Source organism: Thalia democratica, chromosome 4 (assembly GCF_965202585.1).
Source record: "Thalia democratica chromosome 4, ktThaDemo2.hap1.1, whole genome shotgun sequence".
Lineage (NCBI taxonomy): Eukaryota > Metazoa > Chordata > Thaliacea > Salpida > Salpidae > Thalia > Thalia democratica.
In genome coordinates this window covers 63,127,072-63,144,973 of record NC_139168.1, presented here as the reverse complement: position 1 = coordinate 63,144,973, position 17,902 = coordinate 63,127,072, and the positions used below count along the sequence as shown (strand labels likewise).

Below are 17,902 nucleotides of genomic sequence, written 5' to 3'. Positions count from 1 at the left end.
TAATGTGTCACCCCGTGCTAAAGTGTCACACCGTGCTAAAGTGTCACACCGTGCTAAAGTGTCACACCGTGCTAAAGTGTCACACCGTGCTAAAGTGTCACCCCGTGCTAAAGTGTCACACCGTGCTAAAGTGTCATCCCGTGCTAAAGTGTCACACCGTGCTAAAGTGTCACCCGTGCTTTTCTGACCCGTTCCCAAAATGCAAACATGAGTACAAACACTTTTGAAACAATCGGCTTAAAATAATCAAATAAAAATTTTACTGATCAAACTTCAAATTGTACTATTTCTTAAAATTTAAAAGAATAGAAAACCTAAATAGACAGAGAAAATTGTAAAATAGTTTTATTTACTTTTGTTGCAGTCTATATATAAATTTTACACATTTACACTTTTATTTAACGTATTTACTAATATACTAGTATTTATTAGTTGCTAGGTACTTTTGTTGCTAGGTTTAAACAAGTAGTTTTACGTTTAAAATAGTAAAATAGATAGTAAATATTTAAATACGTTAGTTAAAATATCTTAATAAAATGATTTGATAGAATTCTTAAAATTATTTTTGTATTGTTATTATTAAGTTGAGGTTTGCCATAGAGTAACTAGTGTAATTCTATATTAAATACAAAGTTTTAGTTGAAGCTTTAACTTGAAAGATATTAAAAGCTTGTAGTATTATGTTGCATAGTTTATTTTTATATTTTTCAACATAACATATAAGCATAAACAAATGTGTCATTCCATGCTAAAATGACGCCGTGCGAAAGTGTTACTCCGTGCTAAAGTGACGCCGTGCTAAAGTGTCATCCCGTGCTAAAGTGTCACCCCGTGCTTAAGTGACGCCGTGCTAAAGTGTCACCCCGTGCTAAAGTGTCACCCCGTGCTTAAGTGACGCCGTGCTAAAGTGTCACCCCGTGCTAAAGTGTCACACCGTGCTAAAGTGACACCGTGCTAAAGTGTCACCCCGTGCTAAAGTGACACTCCGTGCTTAAGTGACGCCGTGCTAAAGTGTCACCCCGTGCTAAAGTGTCACACCGTGCTAAAGTGTCACACCGTGCTAAAGTGTCACACCGTGCTAAAGTGTCACCCCGTGCTAAAGTGTCACACCGTGCTAAAGTGTCATCCCGTGCTAAAGTGTCACACCGTGCTAAAGTGTCACCCGTGCTTTTCTGACCCGTTCCCGACTATTGATAGTTATAAGTTTACTTTAATTTTGTCGCATTAGTTCTTCTAAAGATGTCTGAAAAACAAACAATTGTTTTTAGTTTATTTAATTACAAATAACATTATAACATTATAATTAAAAACTTTATAACATTTCGTCAAAAATTTATAGGGTTACTTAGCTGATAATACTATAAAATCTCTGTTAAATTTTTTTTTTTAATTATGTTGTACAATTTAGTGTATGGGTAACAGAATTTAAAATTCAAAGCTAACCTCAAGTTAATTTTCTTTTTAGTTTTCTAGATATTTATTATTAAATTTTTGAATTATACTTGAAAGTCAACATAATTATTTTTTGTAAATGGATAATAATGTTAAAAAGTTCATTCACTGTATAATGTATTTAGTATAAATCATTAAACTAAAAATATACAGCTTTTGCAAAACAGTTTTGGTTTTATTAAACTAAAATCCAATTGCTTTTAAATGTAAAATATACCATAGTTTTTACCAGATACTTCATTTTACTTTTTTACAATGACTAACTGTAACACACAATATTAAATTTATTTGTACGGGAACTTTAACATTATATTTACAACTCACACCTGAAACTTTTTATTTTCTACTCTTTTACTTTTTATATTATTATATATCATTTTGACTCTTGTTTTTTTTTTACAGTTACGCCTAACCCTTACCCTTGGTTGGTATTTTTTCTTATTGTTTTTCTTTTTCTTTTAACTTCGGCGGAATTTAAATCGGGTATGAACTTATTTGTTCGGAAGTTCTACATGTGGTTATTAATTTTGGGGAAAACTGAGCGTGTACTGACTTCAATTAAATCAGCCTAGTTGATTTTTTATTTAAATTCAAGGATGCCTAGGCCTATTGAAATTGATTTGAATATTCAAAATTATTTTTTAAGTTAGACTGGTTAAGAATAACTTTATTTTTATATTTAAACGAGATTAATTTATTAAATCTAGAGCTTTTACAATTTGAAAATATGTTAACTATTTTTCAATTTATATCTAAACGATCATATATACTTTTTTCAGACTGTAGTAAAGATATTAAAGACTGAACATAAATATGTTAAATACAAATGCAATTTACAAGCCAGAAGCAACTGCATTAAAGGGGAAAGAGGTGAAAAAGAAACAAACAAAGTTTGGATTCGTTGAAACTAAATATTACGAAAGAATGCCCGGATTTGTTACAACTAAAGAAGACGTTCAAATAATTTCAAGTTACGAACCTTTTGCAACAACCAAGGAAAAAATTGAAGAAAATTCAACAGATGACAGTCCTGAAAAGAAAACAGATTGGTTCGAACAAACTGAAGATAAGCTTGTAGAATCTAAACAAAGCATAGGAGAAAAAATGAACGAGTTTTATAATATTCGTGGGGTGGCGACTAAAAGATGCTCTGAATTATCATTGACTGTAGAAGAACGTTTGAGGCTATTACTAGAAGGTAGAGTTGAAAGAAAGGAAATTGAAAAAGTAGTTGAGGAGCAGAATATGTTTACAAGAAGTCGAAAAGTTCTTGAGGAAAAAATAAAAGCCAAAAAGTACAGAGAAAAAGAAATAAAACTTTTGCAAGATGAGTACATTGCAGCAACTGCTGAAGAAAAGGAAGAGTTAGAAGAGGAAATTGCAGAAACTGTTGTTTATTTCGACAAACAAGAAAAGCAAGATCTTGAACGTTTGTCAGAATTGTTGGAAGAGGACAACAAGAAACTGCTTGCAAGATACAATAGACTAATGACAAATATTTTATCTGAACTACATCAGAAAGAAAATGATGAATCAAGTGCTCTCACACAAAACAATAAAGATCTTGCTCTAAGTGAAGAGACTTGGGTTAGAAGAGATCTGAAGAAGTCTTAGAACAAGTTTATGAAAAATGAAACTGATCTTAACAAAAGGACTACTCTAATTAAAAACTTCATTATATTTAAATACTATATAACTAAAATTACTTTCTTTTATATTTGATTATTCGTGAAAAATAAAATGAAACACTAAAATATCAATACTTCTTATTAGTTCTTAATCAACGTACTTGATACTATCATAACTAAAATACAACAATATATAAAAGTAAACTTAGGGTAGCTTGCCGTCAAACTGATAAATGTATATCAATATACAGCAACTCTCTTAAAATGGTACTTTTTGTGTCCGCACTTTTTACCTAAAAAAAGTTCAGTTAAATAAGTAAAACAGTATTTCGCTTAGCTTAATTAGAAAAAAAAATATTGAGAAAAAATAAAATATTATGTTGTTTAGCGTTTTTAATTTTTAATAATTCAAAACAATTGAAAATAATACTAACGAATAAATATTTTGAAAATCCTGATTTTTGAGTTTTATTTTTGTTCAGCAATAATTCTTAAACCTTTCCCAAACTGTGCCAAGTGGTCTCTTTGGGGCCACGAGATCATAAATTTACACTTGATATTATGGAGTTGACGATGAAGAAGAAAAAAAAGATCTTAGGCAGTTTTAATGCTAGCTTTTTTAGTATTCTTGTTGCAGGCGGCCCTTTGAAAAAAAGTTTGGCAAACCCTGTCCTAGAATGTAAGTTAGTTTTAAACTTCAAAATATTATACAAACAAAATTAAAAAATTTTTTTTGTTAGAACTTAAAAAAAATCTTCTGTTTTAAAATAGTATTTTTTACATTAAACGTAAAGAAATTTTAAATGTTTCTATAGTCTAGTTGCTTAAATAACTGTTTGAGTTTATATCTTTAAAATATAATCTTTTTATGTAAGTATATAGCCTAGCGGTAGCTGTATTTTCGGTCCAAGGACTTGAATTTAGTTCTATTTAGGTTTTTTTTTTCATTTTTAAGCTAACCCATTTTTTTTTGCTTTCCTTAAGTTTGTAAAACTACCTTCATAATTAAGTTTTGAGTCGAAGAAGAGTTATATACAAGATCTAAAAAATTCATTTTTAATTTCTTAAAAAACCTATAAATGATATACAATTAAACAGAAAAAAAGTTTTATTTCACGTTTTATTCTATTTTAATTTGTTACAAACAAAAAATTAATTACGCTTAGCTTTGTCACTTTAGTATTAGACTAATTTAAAACTATTTAGAATTTTTTAATTAAATGTATAATAATTAATTGACAATTAGAGTTTACTTTAAAACTTACATAATATAATACGAAAACAAAATATGGAAACTAACAATTTGGTAAATTTGCTATAGAAAAATTACAACTTTAATAAGATAAAAATAATAAATGGTAATCATAGAAACTTAAGAATTGAAACAAAAGCTTGTTTCTTATCGCAAAAAAGTATACGTGATATACAATGATTCAATTAAAAGTTTATATATTTGACACTGATTTGTTTTAAATTTATTTCCTTATGACTTTTTTTGTTTATTTAAAGTTAGTTTTACTTTATTAAGTTTAGTTTTAATAGTACTTGTCTGATTACTAGTTAAATGAAAATATTTTCTTATATAGTTACATGAGTTGAAAAATAAGACTTTTAGAACATTTAAAGGAGAAGTTTTTTGAGTTTTTATTTTTGATGCCATTTTAAGTTAATCTAAATTTATTTTTATTGAAAATTATATTTTAAATATTGTTTTTTCACTATTATTTTCTACTATGTATTAGAAAATTATAAGTTAAATGTGCCTAAAAAACTAATTTTATTTGCTGTAATAAAATTCTTATATTACTTAAATTGCATAGTCTCACAACTTTTGTACCTATTAAAGTCCATAAAAGTTTTATGATAAAAACACTGTAACTAAAACTAAAACGAATAAACAATGATATGACGTTAAACTGTTCTGGTGAACGACTCGATGACCGAAAGGTTTTTTCGTATACTAGGTTTTTAGAATAAACTTTTTGAGCGCTTTTTTGTTGATGTTCAAAAATCAATACAATAATAAAAGCAAAACATAACACCTCTAGTTCTAGAAAATAAAAGTAAAAATTTAAATTGATTAAAGTTTAGAATTTAAAAAAATGTAAATACTAGTAAATACATCATGTTCGGCATATTTGAATAATATTTTGATTCGGTTTTGTAATACCAAAAAAATTATATTTATCTGTTTTTTTTTAAATAAGTCTAGCTAGGAAGTTTGTTAAAAGTTAAAAATGCAGTTGTTTATTTTACAAGAACTATTTTATCAGAGCTAAAATGTAAAAAGAAAAATTATTTTACAAAGGTTGAGTTAGATCTAGAATATCTAGTTTAAATAAGATCAAAAATTAAGATATTTTTTTTTACGTTTTCTATGTTTAACAGCAATATATGAGAAATTTTAAAGTTAAAAAACTGTAAAACTAAATAAAAATATATAATAAATTAATATTTTTAGGAAAATTAACTGTTTAAACTAGGTTAATTTGAACCGATATAAAAAATAGTTTCAAAAGATAAGTGAATTTAGTGTAACTTTAACACAAAACAAGTTTGGCAAGTATAAACAAGAACTATTGTGAAAATGTTTGTATTGTAAACTATTTACTCAAAAAAAGAGCAGCCAAATGTGAACTCTGCTAAAAAAAGAGACTTAACTCTTCGCTTATTTTTAAAAGTATAATGTTTCACACTACACTGGATTGCATCAGTTTTTTTATTTTTTCTTTTTCTCTTATTACATCGGCCAAAGTTTTTGTTTTACTATACTGTTTTGCTTCTTTATCATTATAACATTTTAGTAGAGTTGACAAAGTTTTAAGATATACTTGTATATTAAAACTTTTGGCTATTAGATGATTAAAATTCTAAAATATATTATGACATTAATAAAAGGTTTTTAGATAAATACAACAACTATTACATAAGAACTCTTAGTGTCACTTTTAATTTAAGTAATAAATGAAAGTTTATAAGGTTTGAAATTTTATCAATGCATTAAATCTAAAAGCTTTTTTTGACATTTTATTACTAAAAAGCTAGATTAGTATGATATTTAAGTAATAGCTTTAACTACTAAAAGCTACTGTACTTGATTTATAACCTAACGAATTAAATTTTGCTTGGAAAACCTCAAAATACAGGTCCTTATATAAACAAAAAAGTTTTTATGAACTTATTTTGTCCTCCCTTTTTCCACTTTATTTTATTCAGTTAAATTCCATAAGATGATTGTTTTAACTTATTTTTTTATGCTTAATTTTTTGAATTTGATTAAATCAGCACATTTATAAAGTTAACAAAAAGTACTTTTAAACAAAGTTTTATTTCAGAAACCTTTTTTTATATAAAACAAGTGTAAATTATAAAAATTTTAACAGTGTTGTTATTAAATAGAAAGTTGAAAAATATGAGTTTATCTAACAATGGAGGTAGTCTGGATGAAAGTCTAAAAATAGAAAAAGGTTAGCAATTTTTTTTGATGTTAAATAAACTCAGTTTTAGCCATATCAAGTAGTGGAGATAGTTGTCTATCTCAAACTTAAATAAAGTTTACAAAGAATATAGTTTTATTTTCTAACAACTTACATAAATATTTTTATAATAATTAGTTACAACAAAAAATGAATTATAGGAGCATGAATTATTTTTCAAATAATAGATTATAAAAAAACTTATTTAGTATAAAGCTAAAATGTAGTTCTTTATATGTTTTATATAGAATAGAATAGGTTAACTATATAATCTTATATACACTAATTATAACAAAAAAATATATGCTAAATTATATTCTGATGAGGTTATTGATGTGTTTTTAAGTACTATTTTAAGTTTTATTTTTTAGCATGTTTTCTTAAGTTAAACTATTCAATCCAAAGTAGAACTAATCAACTTTTTGCAGTTAACTTACTTTAGGAAACTATAGATTGTAGATAAAAATATAATAAACAAAAACAGGATTTTTGATGTTGATAGAAAATAAACATTATTTTTTTTTTGTCAATTTAATTATCTGTAAAAAAATACTGAGTTATAATATGTTTTCAAATTTCAACGAACAAATTTCGTTTAAACTAAAAATACTGATTAGAGCAATAACTTTGATTTAAAAAAAAAAGTTTTCATAGAGTTAGTATAAAACAACTTATGTTTATGTATTTGTCTTTTTTTATTTTCTTAACTTTTATAATTTGTAGAACCATAATAGCAATTTTTACTATATCTAAACGAAAGTTAATAATCTAATAAGTTTAAAGGGTTGTAGAAAATTAAAAAAAAAAATTTTCTTTCGGGTGGCAACTTGACCTGGAATTCTGGAAAAACCTGGAACTTGACACTAAAAATACCAAAAATTTGAGTAATTTTGGAATAAAAAGACCTGGAAAAACCAGTAATTTTGAACACATTACATGTTAAGAATTTAGGTTTGACACAAAAAATCTACTTAATAAATAATTTTTGTCATATCAACCATTTATTTAACTACAAAACACATTTAAAGTTTCTTTACAGTATCTTTTCAATGTTGTTATACTAAACTTTCTACTAAAAATATACCCTAAAACATGTACTTTAGAAAACCTAAAAAAAAATCTCAAAAACCAGTGGCCACTCTGTTTTTTTTGAAAAATATATGTTATCACAAAAATCTTTATTTAAAGAATAAACTCTTTTTTACTATTTTGAAATAGTTTAGATGTTGTAAAAAATTAACTACATCTGTACATTCTATAAAAAAAATTAACATTAAAAATTTTTTTTTATTAAATTGATAATTAATCATTTATTACTTTTTTTAATTGGTACCACAAGTTTTCCATTATCTCTTTTTAATATCTAAAATATATATCAAACTAGAAGTAATACTTAATAACACAAACTATGAGATACTTTTTTTTAGTTATTAAAATAAACTCAAGCATGTTAAAATAAAGTTTTATTAGATTTCAACATATTTAATTCAAATTTACTTGCAGAAGAAGCTTGCTGCAAAGTCTTCAAACTTTCAAGCACAGATGACCACCGCAGCGTCATTGAGAAGTTAGTTCCAGTTTTGCAGAATGGAGGCGCCATCGCGCTGCCCACAGACACCGTGTATGGACTTGCTTGTCTCGCGCAAAGCAATGAAGGAATCAGAAAAATATACCAGATAAAAGGTTTGAACTCTTAACCTAGTTTTACTTTAGTTGCGCCTTTTAAGTGTTAAAGTAAAACTACATGTTATAGCACAATGTGTTATTTTAAAGTTATATTTCACTGCAAATCGAAAATCTTTAAAATTTTTGTAATTTTCGGTGTAGTAAAACTAGTAAGATTGAACAAGGTCACTACTAGTGTAATTTTCTTACCTGGTCAGCCTTTGATGAAACAGATCATACATTGCGAATTTATTAAATAGTAATTTGAAAGCTTGATGGTTTTATTTAATAGAGGTTGTTATTAATATTTTAGAAGTTTTATTTTTTATTTTACATTTGGTTTAAAATCATAAAATTACAATTTATAACTGTTAGAAGCTCTATTGAAGCAAAATAAATATTAATTTAAAACTTACATAATAAAACTATGGTTTGAACAGCGCAATCAATTAAAAGGTACTGATAATTTAGTTTAAGTTATAAGGTGAAAGTTACAAATGTAAAAAAATACCAATTGTTTTATTAATTGCTGAACAGGGCGTTAATTGAAAACGGCTAATTTTTAGAAATATACCTCTTAAATATAATCATACATGCATTTTATTTAAAAGTTAAAGTATTTTAAGGTAGAGAAGAGTCGAAACCAATTGCAATCTGCGTCAGTAAGAGCTCTGAAGTGTGTGAGTGGATTGAATACCCGCAACCTCTTGTTGACATGGTGGCTGAAAAAAGCGGGAAAGTTAACGATCATAATCTTACTTCAGCTGGTTAAATTTTAATTTAATATTCTTATAATACAATTTATTATTTAAATTTTTATTTATATTATCTTTTTTCATATTTTTTTGGTTGTGTAACAGTTATTTTGAAAAATTTTAATCTAAGTTTTAATCATTTTACTTCAAATAAACTAAAACATATCTTTTTTTTTTACAGAATGTCTATTAATAGTTTATACTTTCAGTTAAAAAATCATAAGCTTGTTTAACTAAACTAATAAAAAAAAATTTAATCAGCTTTTTTTAAATTTTAGATATTCTCAACGAGTTACTCAGTGATTTTCTTCCCGGACCTGTTACAGTCATATCTGAAAGATCAAAAAAACTCAACGTCGATCTCAATCCTAAAAGCAACACAGTCGGTGTAAGGGTACCTGATAATAAGTTTATCAGGTAAGAAAATAATTGTACAGATATTTGTATAATCATATTTTGCAGCAAAATATAAAATATTTAAAGCTTTTTAAGAAAATGAAACTGGTTTATCTTCGCTTTCTAAAGGACTATTTGTGTTATGGATGTTACAAATTGCTTAAAATCTTCGAAGCTATGTTAAAACAACATTTACATATCATTGTACTTAAACAATGTTAAAGGATATAACTCCATTAGAAATTAACGTGAAACCAATACAATTTTTTTTTTGTGAATGTTAAAACAGTGAGTATAATCTTATATGTAAAACTTATCCATAATTGTTTAGGCTAAAGTCATCTACAGTATACAAAAAGCTTCAAAGTATGTTATAGTATACTATTGACTCAGTAAAAAATAATATTACAAACTTGTTTTTTATAAATATGTAAACTGGACTATAAAACAACTTTATTGTTGACTCAATATCTAGTTTAACCGCTGAAAGCAGTCCTAAACAGATTTTAGCATTTTTTAAATATTACATTTTTACTTTAAGATTGTTGTTAAGCAACTTATGTTTTGAAACTTATCTACAAGATATTTAATTTGTTACGTTAAAAATATTTGAAATCTTATATATAATACTCAATATTTAGGCCTTTAAACTTTTGTTAATTTCAATTATTCAGAGCATTAACCGAAAGACTTGGTGAGCCAATTGCGCTGACATCAGCAAATCTGAGTGGCGAAGAATCGAGCTTGCAAATCAGCGATTTCAATAAAATTTGGTGCAATCTTGATGCGATTGTTGATGGAGGAAAAATTGAAAGCAACCATGACTCAAAAGTTGCTAGAGCTGGTATTTTGTTTAATTTGTTATGAAGTAGAAAAAAAAAATTAAACCTACCTTAAAATTTAGGTAAGTGTGGCTTTCAAAACTTAAATTAGTTTAGTTTGATTTTAATTTTGTAAATATTTTCTTTTTGTTTAAAAAAAAACATACTGTTTTAATTTTTTATAAATATTGTTTCAACTTAGAAAAATTAACTTTTGACATACTAATTTTTGAATTCAGGCTCAACTATATTTACGTTGCTTCCTGATGGAAAATCATTCAAGGTAAATCGAGATGGCTGTGCTTACGAAAAAACTGTGGAGAAACTAAAGGGAAAGTGGGGATTGGAACATAAAATGTAGTTTAAAAGAAAATAACTAATGTCAATTTGGACAGTTTTGTTTTGTTTTCAAATAAAACGTATTTTCTAATATTTTTCTATGATATGTAGTCGTAGTTTATGATTTAAAAGCAAAGTTACAGTTTTATATTCATACGTTATCCATATAAAGGATACTCAACTAAGTTGTAGTACGATTTGATCTTTTTAAATATAAAATTTCAAAAATTAAGCGTTAACATAGGATTTTTACACAGAATAAGTAATATAATAAATTAAACTAGTATTTTTTACTTGAACAAAACTTATTATCTCCTAATAAGGTAAGTTCTTTTTACCTTCAAAGTTTTTATGACAAAGCGTTTTGCTAATGTAGAGCTTTATAGTATTCAAAGTTTGTAAAAATATTCTAATTTACAAAAAGTTCACAGATATTTTGCAATTTAGACAACCGGCAACTCAGCAAAATCCTGGCATTTAATTCATTTGACTAGAACCTTTGCAGTTTACTGCGCAGTGATTCGATATAAACCTGATTTAAAATAGTATTTTTGTATTGTTCGTTTGGATATATTAGTTTTACCTCTGGTTTAAAATAACCACATAGATGTTTTTTTTTAATTGTGAATGTTTTGTCTATGTACGACTGCGGAGACCATGAATTTATCGCTTTGTTATCATTCTTTTGCGATCCATTTCAAAACTTATACACACAAGTTTAATATACAAAACAAATTCTAACTTTGTACAGCTGTTCTCTACACGCGTTTTTCAGTAAATTTTTTTATCAAAAAAACTAAGTCATAAGTGTTAATACAAAAATGTATAGAACAATAACAGTATTTGCAAAATTTAAACAACATTCTATAAACAGTTTTTAAGTTAACTTCTGACTGTAACACAAACAACAGGAAAAAAATTGCTTTGTATACTAAACTTTTCTGAAAAACTTTGTTGCTAGTGGGCCGGAGCATTTTAATTTCACTAAGTTCTTGTGAAACTACTCAATTATCTTACTCAACCTAACAAAATACAGATTTTACCTGACCTTTTTCACCCAATGTAGTGTAAATTTTAAATATCTCAGAAATTTTCCCTGAAACTATTTTTTTGATTTTCAATTAAAATTTTAGAAAATGTATTGTATGTTAACGGGCCAGATTTACATTCTTTCGGGCAGCTGTTTTACCTTTCACGGGCTGGAGATCAGATAAACATTTAGAGCAGTGGTTCCCAACCTTTTTGATGCCCCGCACCCCTAAAACTATATGCTTAATTATGTATTAATAATTTTATTATAAAATCATTAATTTCATTAATTAATAATTTGTATTTTAATTTTCATGATAGTGTAATATATTTACAAAAATAAAGTATTTGGAAATTTAAAAACATAACTAACTATATTCGAACAAGTTTTATCTATTTTTTATAAGGTAGAAGAAATCAGAACTCACTCTTCCCTTCGCAACGATAAACGTTTTATGAAGCCAAGCAAGTGAGTTTGGAGCTCATCACTTGTAAATCTACCTGCTCAATTTTAAAGAAACTAAAAGAAAATATTTACTTTTTAATCAAACAAAAAAAACTAATCTATCTTTATAAAAAAAAAATCAATTAACATTTTAAAAAACTAAACTTATATATTTAATAAAAAATCCTAAATGACACCTCGTTATACTCACAAGGTATTTAACAAATTATTAAAATACTATTCATGCAATATTATTTTGAAAAGATTAAGAACTTAATTTTAAATCTACTCTAAAGTTAATGACTTTTTTGTTCCTGTTTATTGCACAAAACTTTCTGAAAACGTGGCATTTTGTTGCTGATGGCAATTCGCATGTCTGCCTGTGCATTCAAGCAGTTTCTTGTTTTAGTTTTTATAGACAAAAGACTACTAAATCTAGACTCCAGAGGTTTAACTTTTTTTTTAAAGCATTTATTATTTCACGCGATTTAAAATATATTTCTCCCTTGCATGGAAACACTCATGTCTTTCAAGCGGCTGAAAATGTCACTTAAGTAAGCTAGTATTTGAATAAATTCTTTTGACTCCATTTCTTTGAAATGGTCATAGTCACGTTCCTTAAGAATAGCTTTTACTTCTTTCCTCAATTCAAAAAAGTGCGTTAAAGCTCTTCCACGTGATAGCCAGCGGACCTCCGTATGGAAAAGTAAGTCTGAATGTTCACTACCATAATCTTGACACAAGGACTTAAAAAGACGGTGATTAAGAGCACGACCTCTAATCCAGTTGATTGTCCTCACACAAACATGAAGGACATTTTCAGATTTCGAGGGCAATGTTTTTGATGCCAAGGCATGTCGATGAAGAAAACAGTGAGTACCCTGCAAGTGCGGAATATCCTGTTTTAACAAAGCAAAAAAAGCAAATTTATTTCCCAACATAGCAGGGGCACCGTCAGTACATATAGAACCAATAACTTGCAAATCTAAGTCATGTTTCGCAAAAAAATTCTTGACAAATTAAAAGATGTCTTTTGCTTTTGTAGTTCTCTTCAGATCTTCACAAAATAAGAAATCTTCTTTTATCGAACCATCATGCACATATCTCACTAGTACAATCAATTGACTGCAATTTTTAACATCGGTTGATTCGTCCAACTGGAGAGAGTTTTTTAAGGAACTAGCTTTGATTTCAGCAATGACTTGATCCAAAACATCCAAACTTAATTCTTTAATTAAATGAATAATGTTATTAGATAGCGGCACTAACTCAAGCTTTTTTGAAGCTTCTTTTCCCAGAACATCTTCTGTCATTTGTAACACACATGGCTTTATCAACTCTTAAGCAATTGTATGAGGCTTTTTGGATTTAGCTACGTTATACGCCACATGGTAAGAAACCAATAAAAGAGGTTTGCCAGCAGATACAAAACCAAACTTTGGAAGTGTTCCTCGTGATTCATAGCGGATCCTTTTAGATTTCAATGACTCAAAATCATAACCTGAAATATCTGCTTCACCATGTCGTTTGTTAAAATGTTCTTGCAACTTAGATGGCATCAAATTTGAGTTAGAAAATACAATGTTACATAACATGCATTGCGGTTGTTGCAGGCCTTCAACTGTTTCAGTGCAAGTAAAACCAAACTGAACATAACTTTCATTCCACTTCCTTATCTTTGACATGATTGAGTACTAATTAAATTAACTGTGTGGTAAAAAAATAAAAAAGTCAACTACTAAGACATTTTTTTTCATAAAATTTATACTAAAACAATGCTTAAGCCTATAACTTCGTCATTTAGTCTTTTAATATTTGAAAAAGTATTAGAAGTGAGGAAAAAGCACTAGAATAGTAATAAATGTTAGGCTAAAACTTAAAACTTTTTCTACATTTTGTTATGAATATATGTACTTCTTAAAATATAAAAATTAGCTGTTCTAAGTTAAGCTTATTTAATGTTTTATTTTCAAAACTATTAGCAGCTAGGAGCTTTCAAAATAATAAAGGTTTAAGTTAAGGTTTTAAACAGTTAAAAGATATTTAGTCTTAAATTGTCAAAAGATATGTATATGTAGGACACTTGTGCAAAATCTTATTTTGCCTTGTGTCCAAATTTTTATAATTTAAAGGAATTAATGTTTTTCACTTGATATTATATTTTTCTTTAAAAAAAAACAATGAATAAATATAGTAAAACTGATTTCCAAAGAAAAAACTATTTTTCACAAACAAAATAAGTGCTAGTTAAAATGATTGTTGTCTTTGATTTCTTGATTAAACTGGAAATTGCTTGTTTATGGGTGTGGCTAAGGGAAAATGAGAGAATAAAATGAGAGATCAAGTGATCTACAGTCCAAAGTCCAGGAAAATGAGAGAATCAAATGAGAGATCGCGTGATTTATGGAAAATTCTAGAAAAAGAATTCAAAATCTATAAATACGCCCGATCAGAGCATGAAGCGGGCAATCCACCTCGAAACAAGCACGAAGCGACACTCTGCTCCGCAAAAGAAATAACATCGTCAATCTTCAAGCAAGAAGATTTCAACAACCACCTAATCGAAGAAGCCCACGCATTCTGTGGCATCGAGAATCTAAGTACTGGAAGTACTCTTTCATCAAATACTCTAAGCTGGACTCCACGATTGAGTCACAGCGTTCAAGGAGATTAAAGTGAACATCCATCTCAGCAAGTAAACCCACACAGACTGGGCGTCAACCTTAGCTACACTTCTACGAACAAGTTGTTTTCATACTGTTTAATTCTATCGTAGTGTTTATATATATTCATATTATCATATATACTCACTATTGTATTTGCATTGTAATATTCATACATATTTATATCACCGCATTTATTCACTATTGTACTTGTATTGTAATATTTATACATATTTATATCATCGTGCCTATTTAATATCGTATTTTATCACCACGCTCCGATTACGGAAAGGAAAACAGACCACGCAACGTTTAGCAAGATTCTGCAAACGAGACGGACCAACGTCGAGTGCCAGAAGCTGAGCGACCGGAGACCAGTGACACGTCAAGGGGGGAATCCGGAGCACGTTTTCTTTCTATTTGTTAACATTAAGTGTCTATACTTATTGTGAGCTGTCATTGCGTATTTGTACATAATAAACCAACATTATTTAGTTTCATTATATTTAGTTAAATAATTATATAATTATGTCCTTAAAACCCTTAAAAAAGGCATTAGTCCTGAAAGCACCCAGAACTCGGTCTCGCACCGAAATAAGTTGTTCCGAGACTACTGCTAACCTGGAATCTGATGAGATTGTTGAGACTGAAACCGAGGCAATTTCGAAGGAAACCAGTGAGGCTCCTAGTCTGGGTAACAATATATAAAAGCAAATACAAAAAAAGTTTGTATGCTTACAACATAAATAGAAAAAAGTAGATTGAAAAAGGTAAACGGTTTAAGTTCAAAAAAGGTATGAATAGAAATAAAGTTGATGCATTGAATACATTTGCTAATCGATAAGAATTGGTTTCACTAAAGCTAAAAACAAGTTTTCTTAAATGGTATAACATACAGTAGTTGCTGTGAACTTTACAATTTATTGATGTTAAATCTTTAAGCACTACTTTCTGCACAGCTAAGCTTTATAAAAGATTACATTATAAATGTAATAGACTTAAAAGAACCTGTTCTTAACAGCTAATAAAAAACATGCTGAAGATACTAGTTTTTATCTAAGTATTTCAATTGTAATAGAATAAAACATTTAAGAAAATTTAAGTTAAGAAAATAAAATATTTAAAGAATAGATGATCAAAATTCACAGGTGTAAAACTCTAAAAAAGCTTTACTAATATGTTAATTCTAAACTAACAGCTATTAAATGAAATTAGTTAAAATAATTTACTTCTAAAAATTCGCTCTTGCTCTATGACGTATTAATAAAATTAATTTATTCAGAAAATTAGCGCCATCTTTTTTTATAACAAAATGTACTTTTTAATTTTATAAACTTTATCAGAGAATGAAAATCTCCTTATTTGTCATAAAAAAATAAAAGCCATCTCGAACCCCCTGGAATGCTACCTCGCACCCCAAGGGGTGCGAGCACCCCTGGTTGGGAACCCCTGATTTAGAGCATTGAGGGGCCGGTCATTTTCACTTCATTGGTCGGAACCGGTATTAACATTTAAATAGTAGATTACCATTTAACGTCTGTAAAGTCTGTAAAAAATATTACAAGTACTTCATTTACCAAGTTTATATAAGAGCGCTAAAGGGTAAAACTATAATTTAAATTTTAACACATATATATTAATGACGGTTACATGACAAATAGATTTCCGAAAATTCAAATTCTTTAAAAAATATTTAAGAGACCATATCTCTAAAAGTAAAAAAATAATGTATGTAGGATATCTTAATATCTACAAGCCTTTTTTTAATTTTTGTAAAATTTTATATGTATTTGATATATATATATATATATATATACAGAAAATAAAGGGCTTTTAAACAATTTATTAGAAAAATGTGATTTCAAAAGTTCCAGTAATTGTAACCCTGTTTGTAGGATGTGCTGAAAAGAATTAACAGCCGTTGTATATGAGTTAAAAAAGGAAGGTTGTTTAAATAAGAGAAGTGAATTCATATCATTTTGTCGACATATGAAAAAGCTCTTCTTAAATTCATCAAATTTTAAAGTACTTTATGGTCACTTAACTGTGGTTTTTGTGAGTTTTAGTTGTTTGTTTGTTTAGATAGATGATCGATTTTTGCACTGTATATTTGTAATGTAATGTTCAACTCTTACGTCATATTGTTTTTTGTATAACTTTTGCATCTATGTTTACCAAAGTGCTTTTTTAAATTACAATCTTTTTTGTCTTTATAAAGCGTATGTACTGGAATTTTTAAAATTACACTTTCATATAAATTATATGTATAAATATATAAAAGTTGATTAACTTGATAAATTAAATTTTCAACACAGAGCCCACCTTAAGGGCTATTTAATAAAATTTTTTTTTGCAGAACTATAGTTTCGTGTTTACGATTGATGTAGGCTACAAAACTCGAGTTCTGCAAGCTTTTACATCTTGTAATAAACTTATATATATATATATATGTATATATATATATACATATATATACATAATTTACTATATTTTCAAACTTAATTTTGCTATACTTGAAAGAATACTTGGAAATTTTCAAAAATAAAGAAATGGCTGGCAGATATTAATAAAACCTACATACGCATTTTTATTATTTTTAATATTTATTACTTGTTGAGTTGTGGACGTTTAAAAAATAAAGAATTTAAATTGTCCGAACTTGAAAAGTCGTGCACTAAATAGTGACATGAGTGTTAAGGTCTAAAAGTGAAAAAATACGACGACAACTGAATTATAACTTTTTAATAATACATAACAAATTCAAAATAATTTATGTTTTGTTTACAAATTGTTATGGTCAAGTTTACAATTGTGGTACATTTTAGTGCAAATATGATCAAACTTTTTTTCTGCAAAAAAAAAACATTTTGCACTAAAGATGTATACAATTCTAAAAATAACTATAAAAACTCAACTTGTAAAAAATAAATAAAACATTTTGATTTATTTATGTATTTTAAAAGTATTCTAATTCAGTTATATTCATATAAATTTTTAGTTTCTGTAAAATAAGCTGACTAACCATCTTTTATTAATTAAAATTTATACGAGTTATTTTTCTATGTTATTCTTTCCCTCGCTCTTTTTCATAAATTTAACTAAAGTTTTTTGCGTTTATCTACTAATAGTTATTTTTTGTTGCAGAATAACAGTTTCAAAATCCGTTTGCGGTTAAACTTATTAACTGTCTGAAGTTTTTGATAAAAATAGTTTAATATTTGAATCTTAATTTT

General features: G+C 27.3%; 1 protein-coding gene across 1 annotated transcript; it reads left to right on the top strand.

Annotated features, from left to right (window-relative positions):
* Positions 1 to 6,492: 6,492 nt before the first annotated feature.
* LOC145833528 (threonylcarbamoyl-AMP synthase-like) lies at positions 6,493 to 10,554 on the top strand. The gene is made up of 6 exons (XM_082940700.1): positions 6,493 to 6,547; positions 8,060 to 8,239; positions 8,848 to 8,988; positions 9,255 to 9,393; positions 10,047 to 10,216; positions 10,433 to 10,554. The coding sequence occupies exons 1-6, from the start codon at positions 6,493 to 6,495 to the stop codon at positions 10,552 to 10,554; spliced, it is 807 nt and encodes a 268-aa protein (XP_082796826.1).
* Positions 10,555 to 17,902: the final 7,348 nt, after the last annotated feature.

Bases quoted from the DNA above. Each gene is read 5' to 3' on its own strand.
- LOC145833528 (XM_082940700.1), top strand. From the start codon at position 6,493: ATGAGTTTATCTAACAATGGAGGTAGTCTGGATGAAAGTCTAAAAATA. The intron at 8,240-8,847 runs GTTTGAACTCTT...AAGTATTTTAAG, and splicing joins AAAAATATACCAGATAAAAG to GTAGAGAAGAGTCGAAACCA. The intron at 8,989-9,254 runs GTTAAATTTTAA...TTTAAATTTTAG, and splicing joins TCATAATCTTACTTCAGCTG to ATATTCTCAACGAGTTACTC.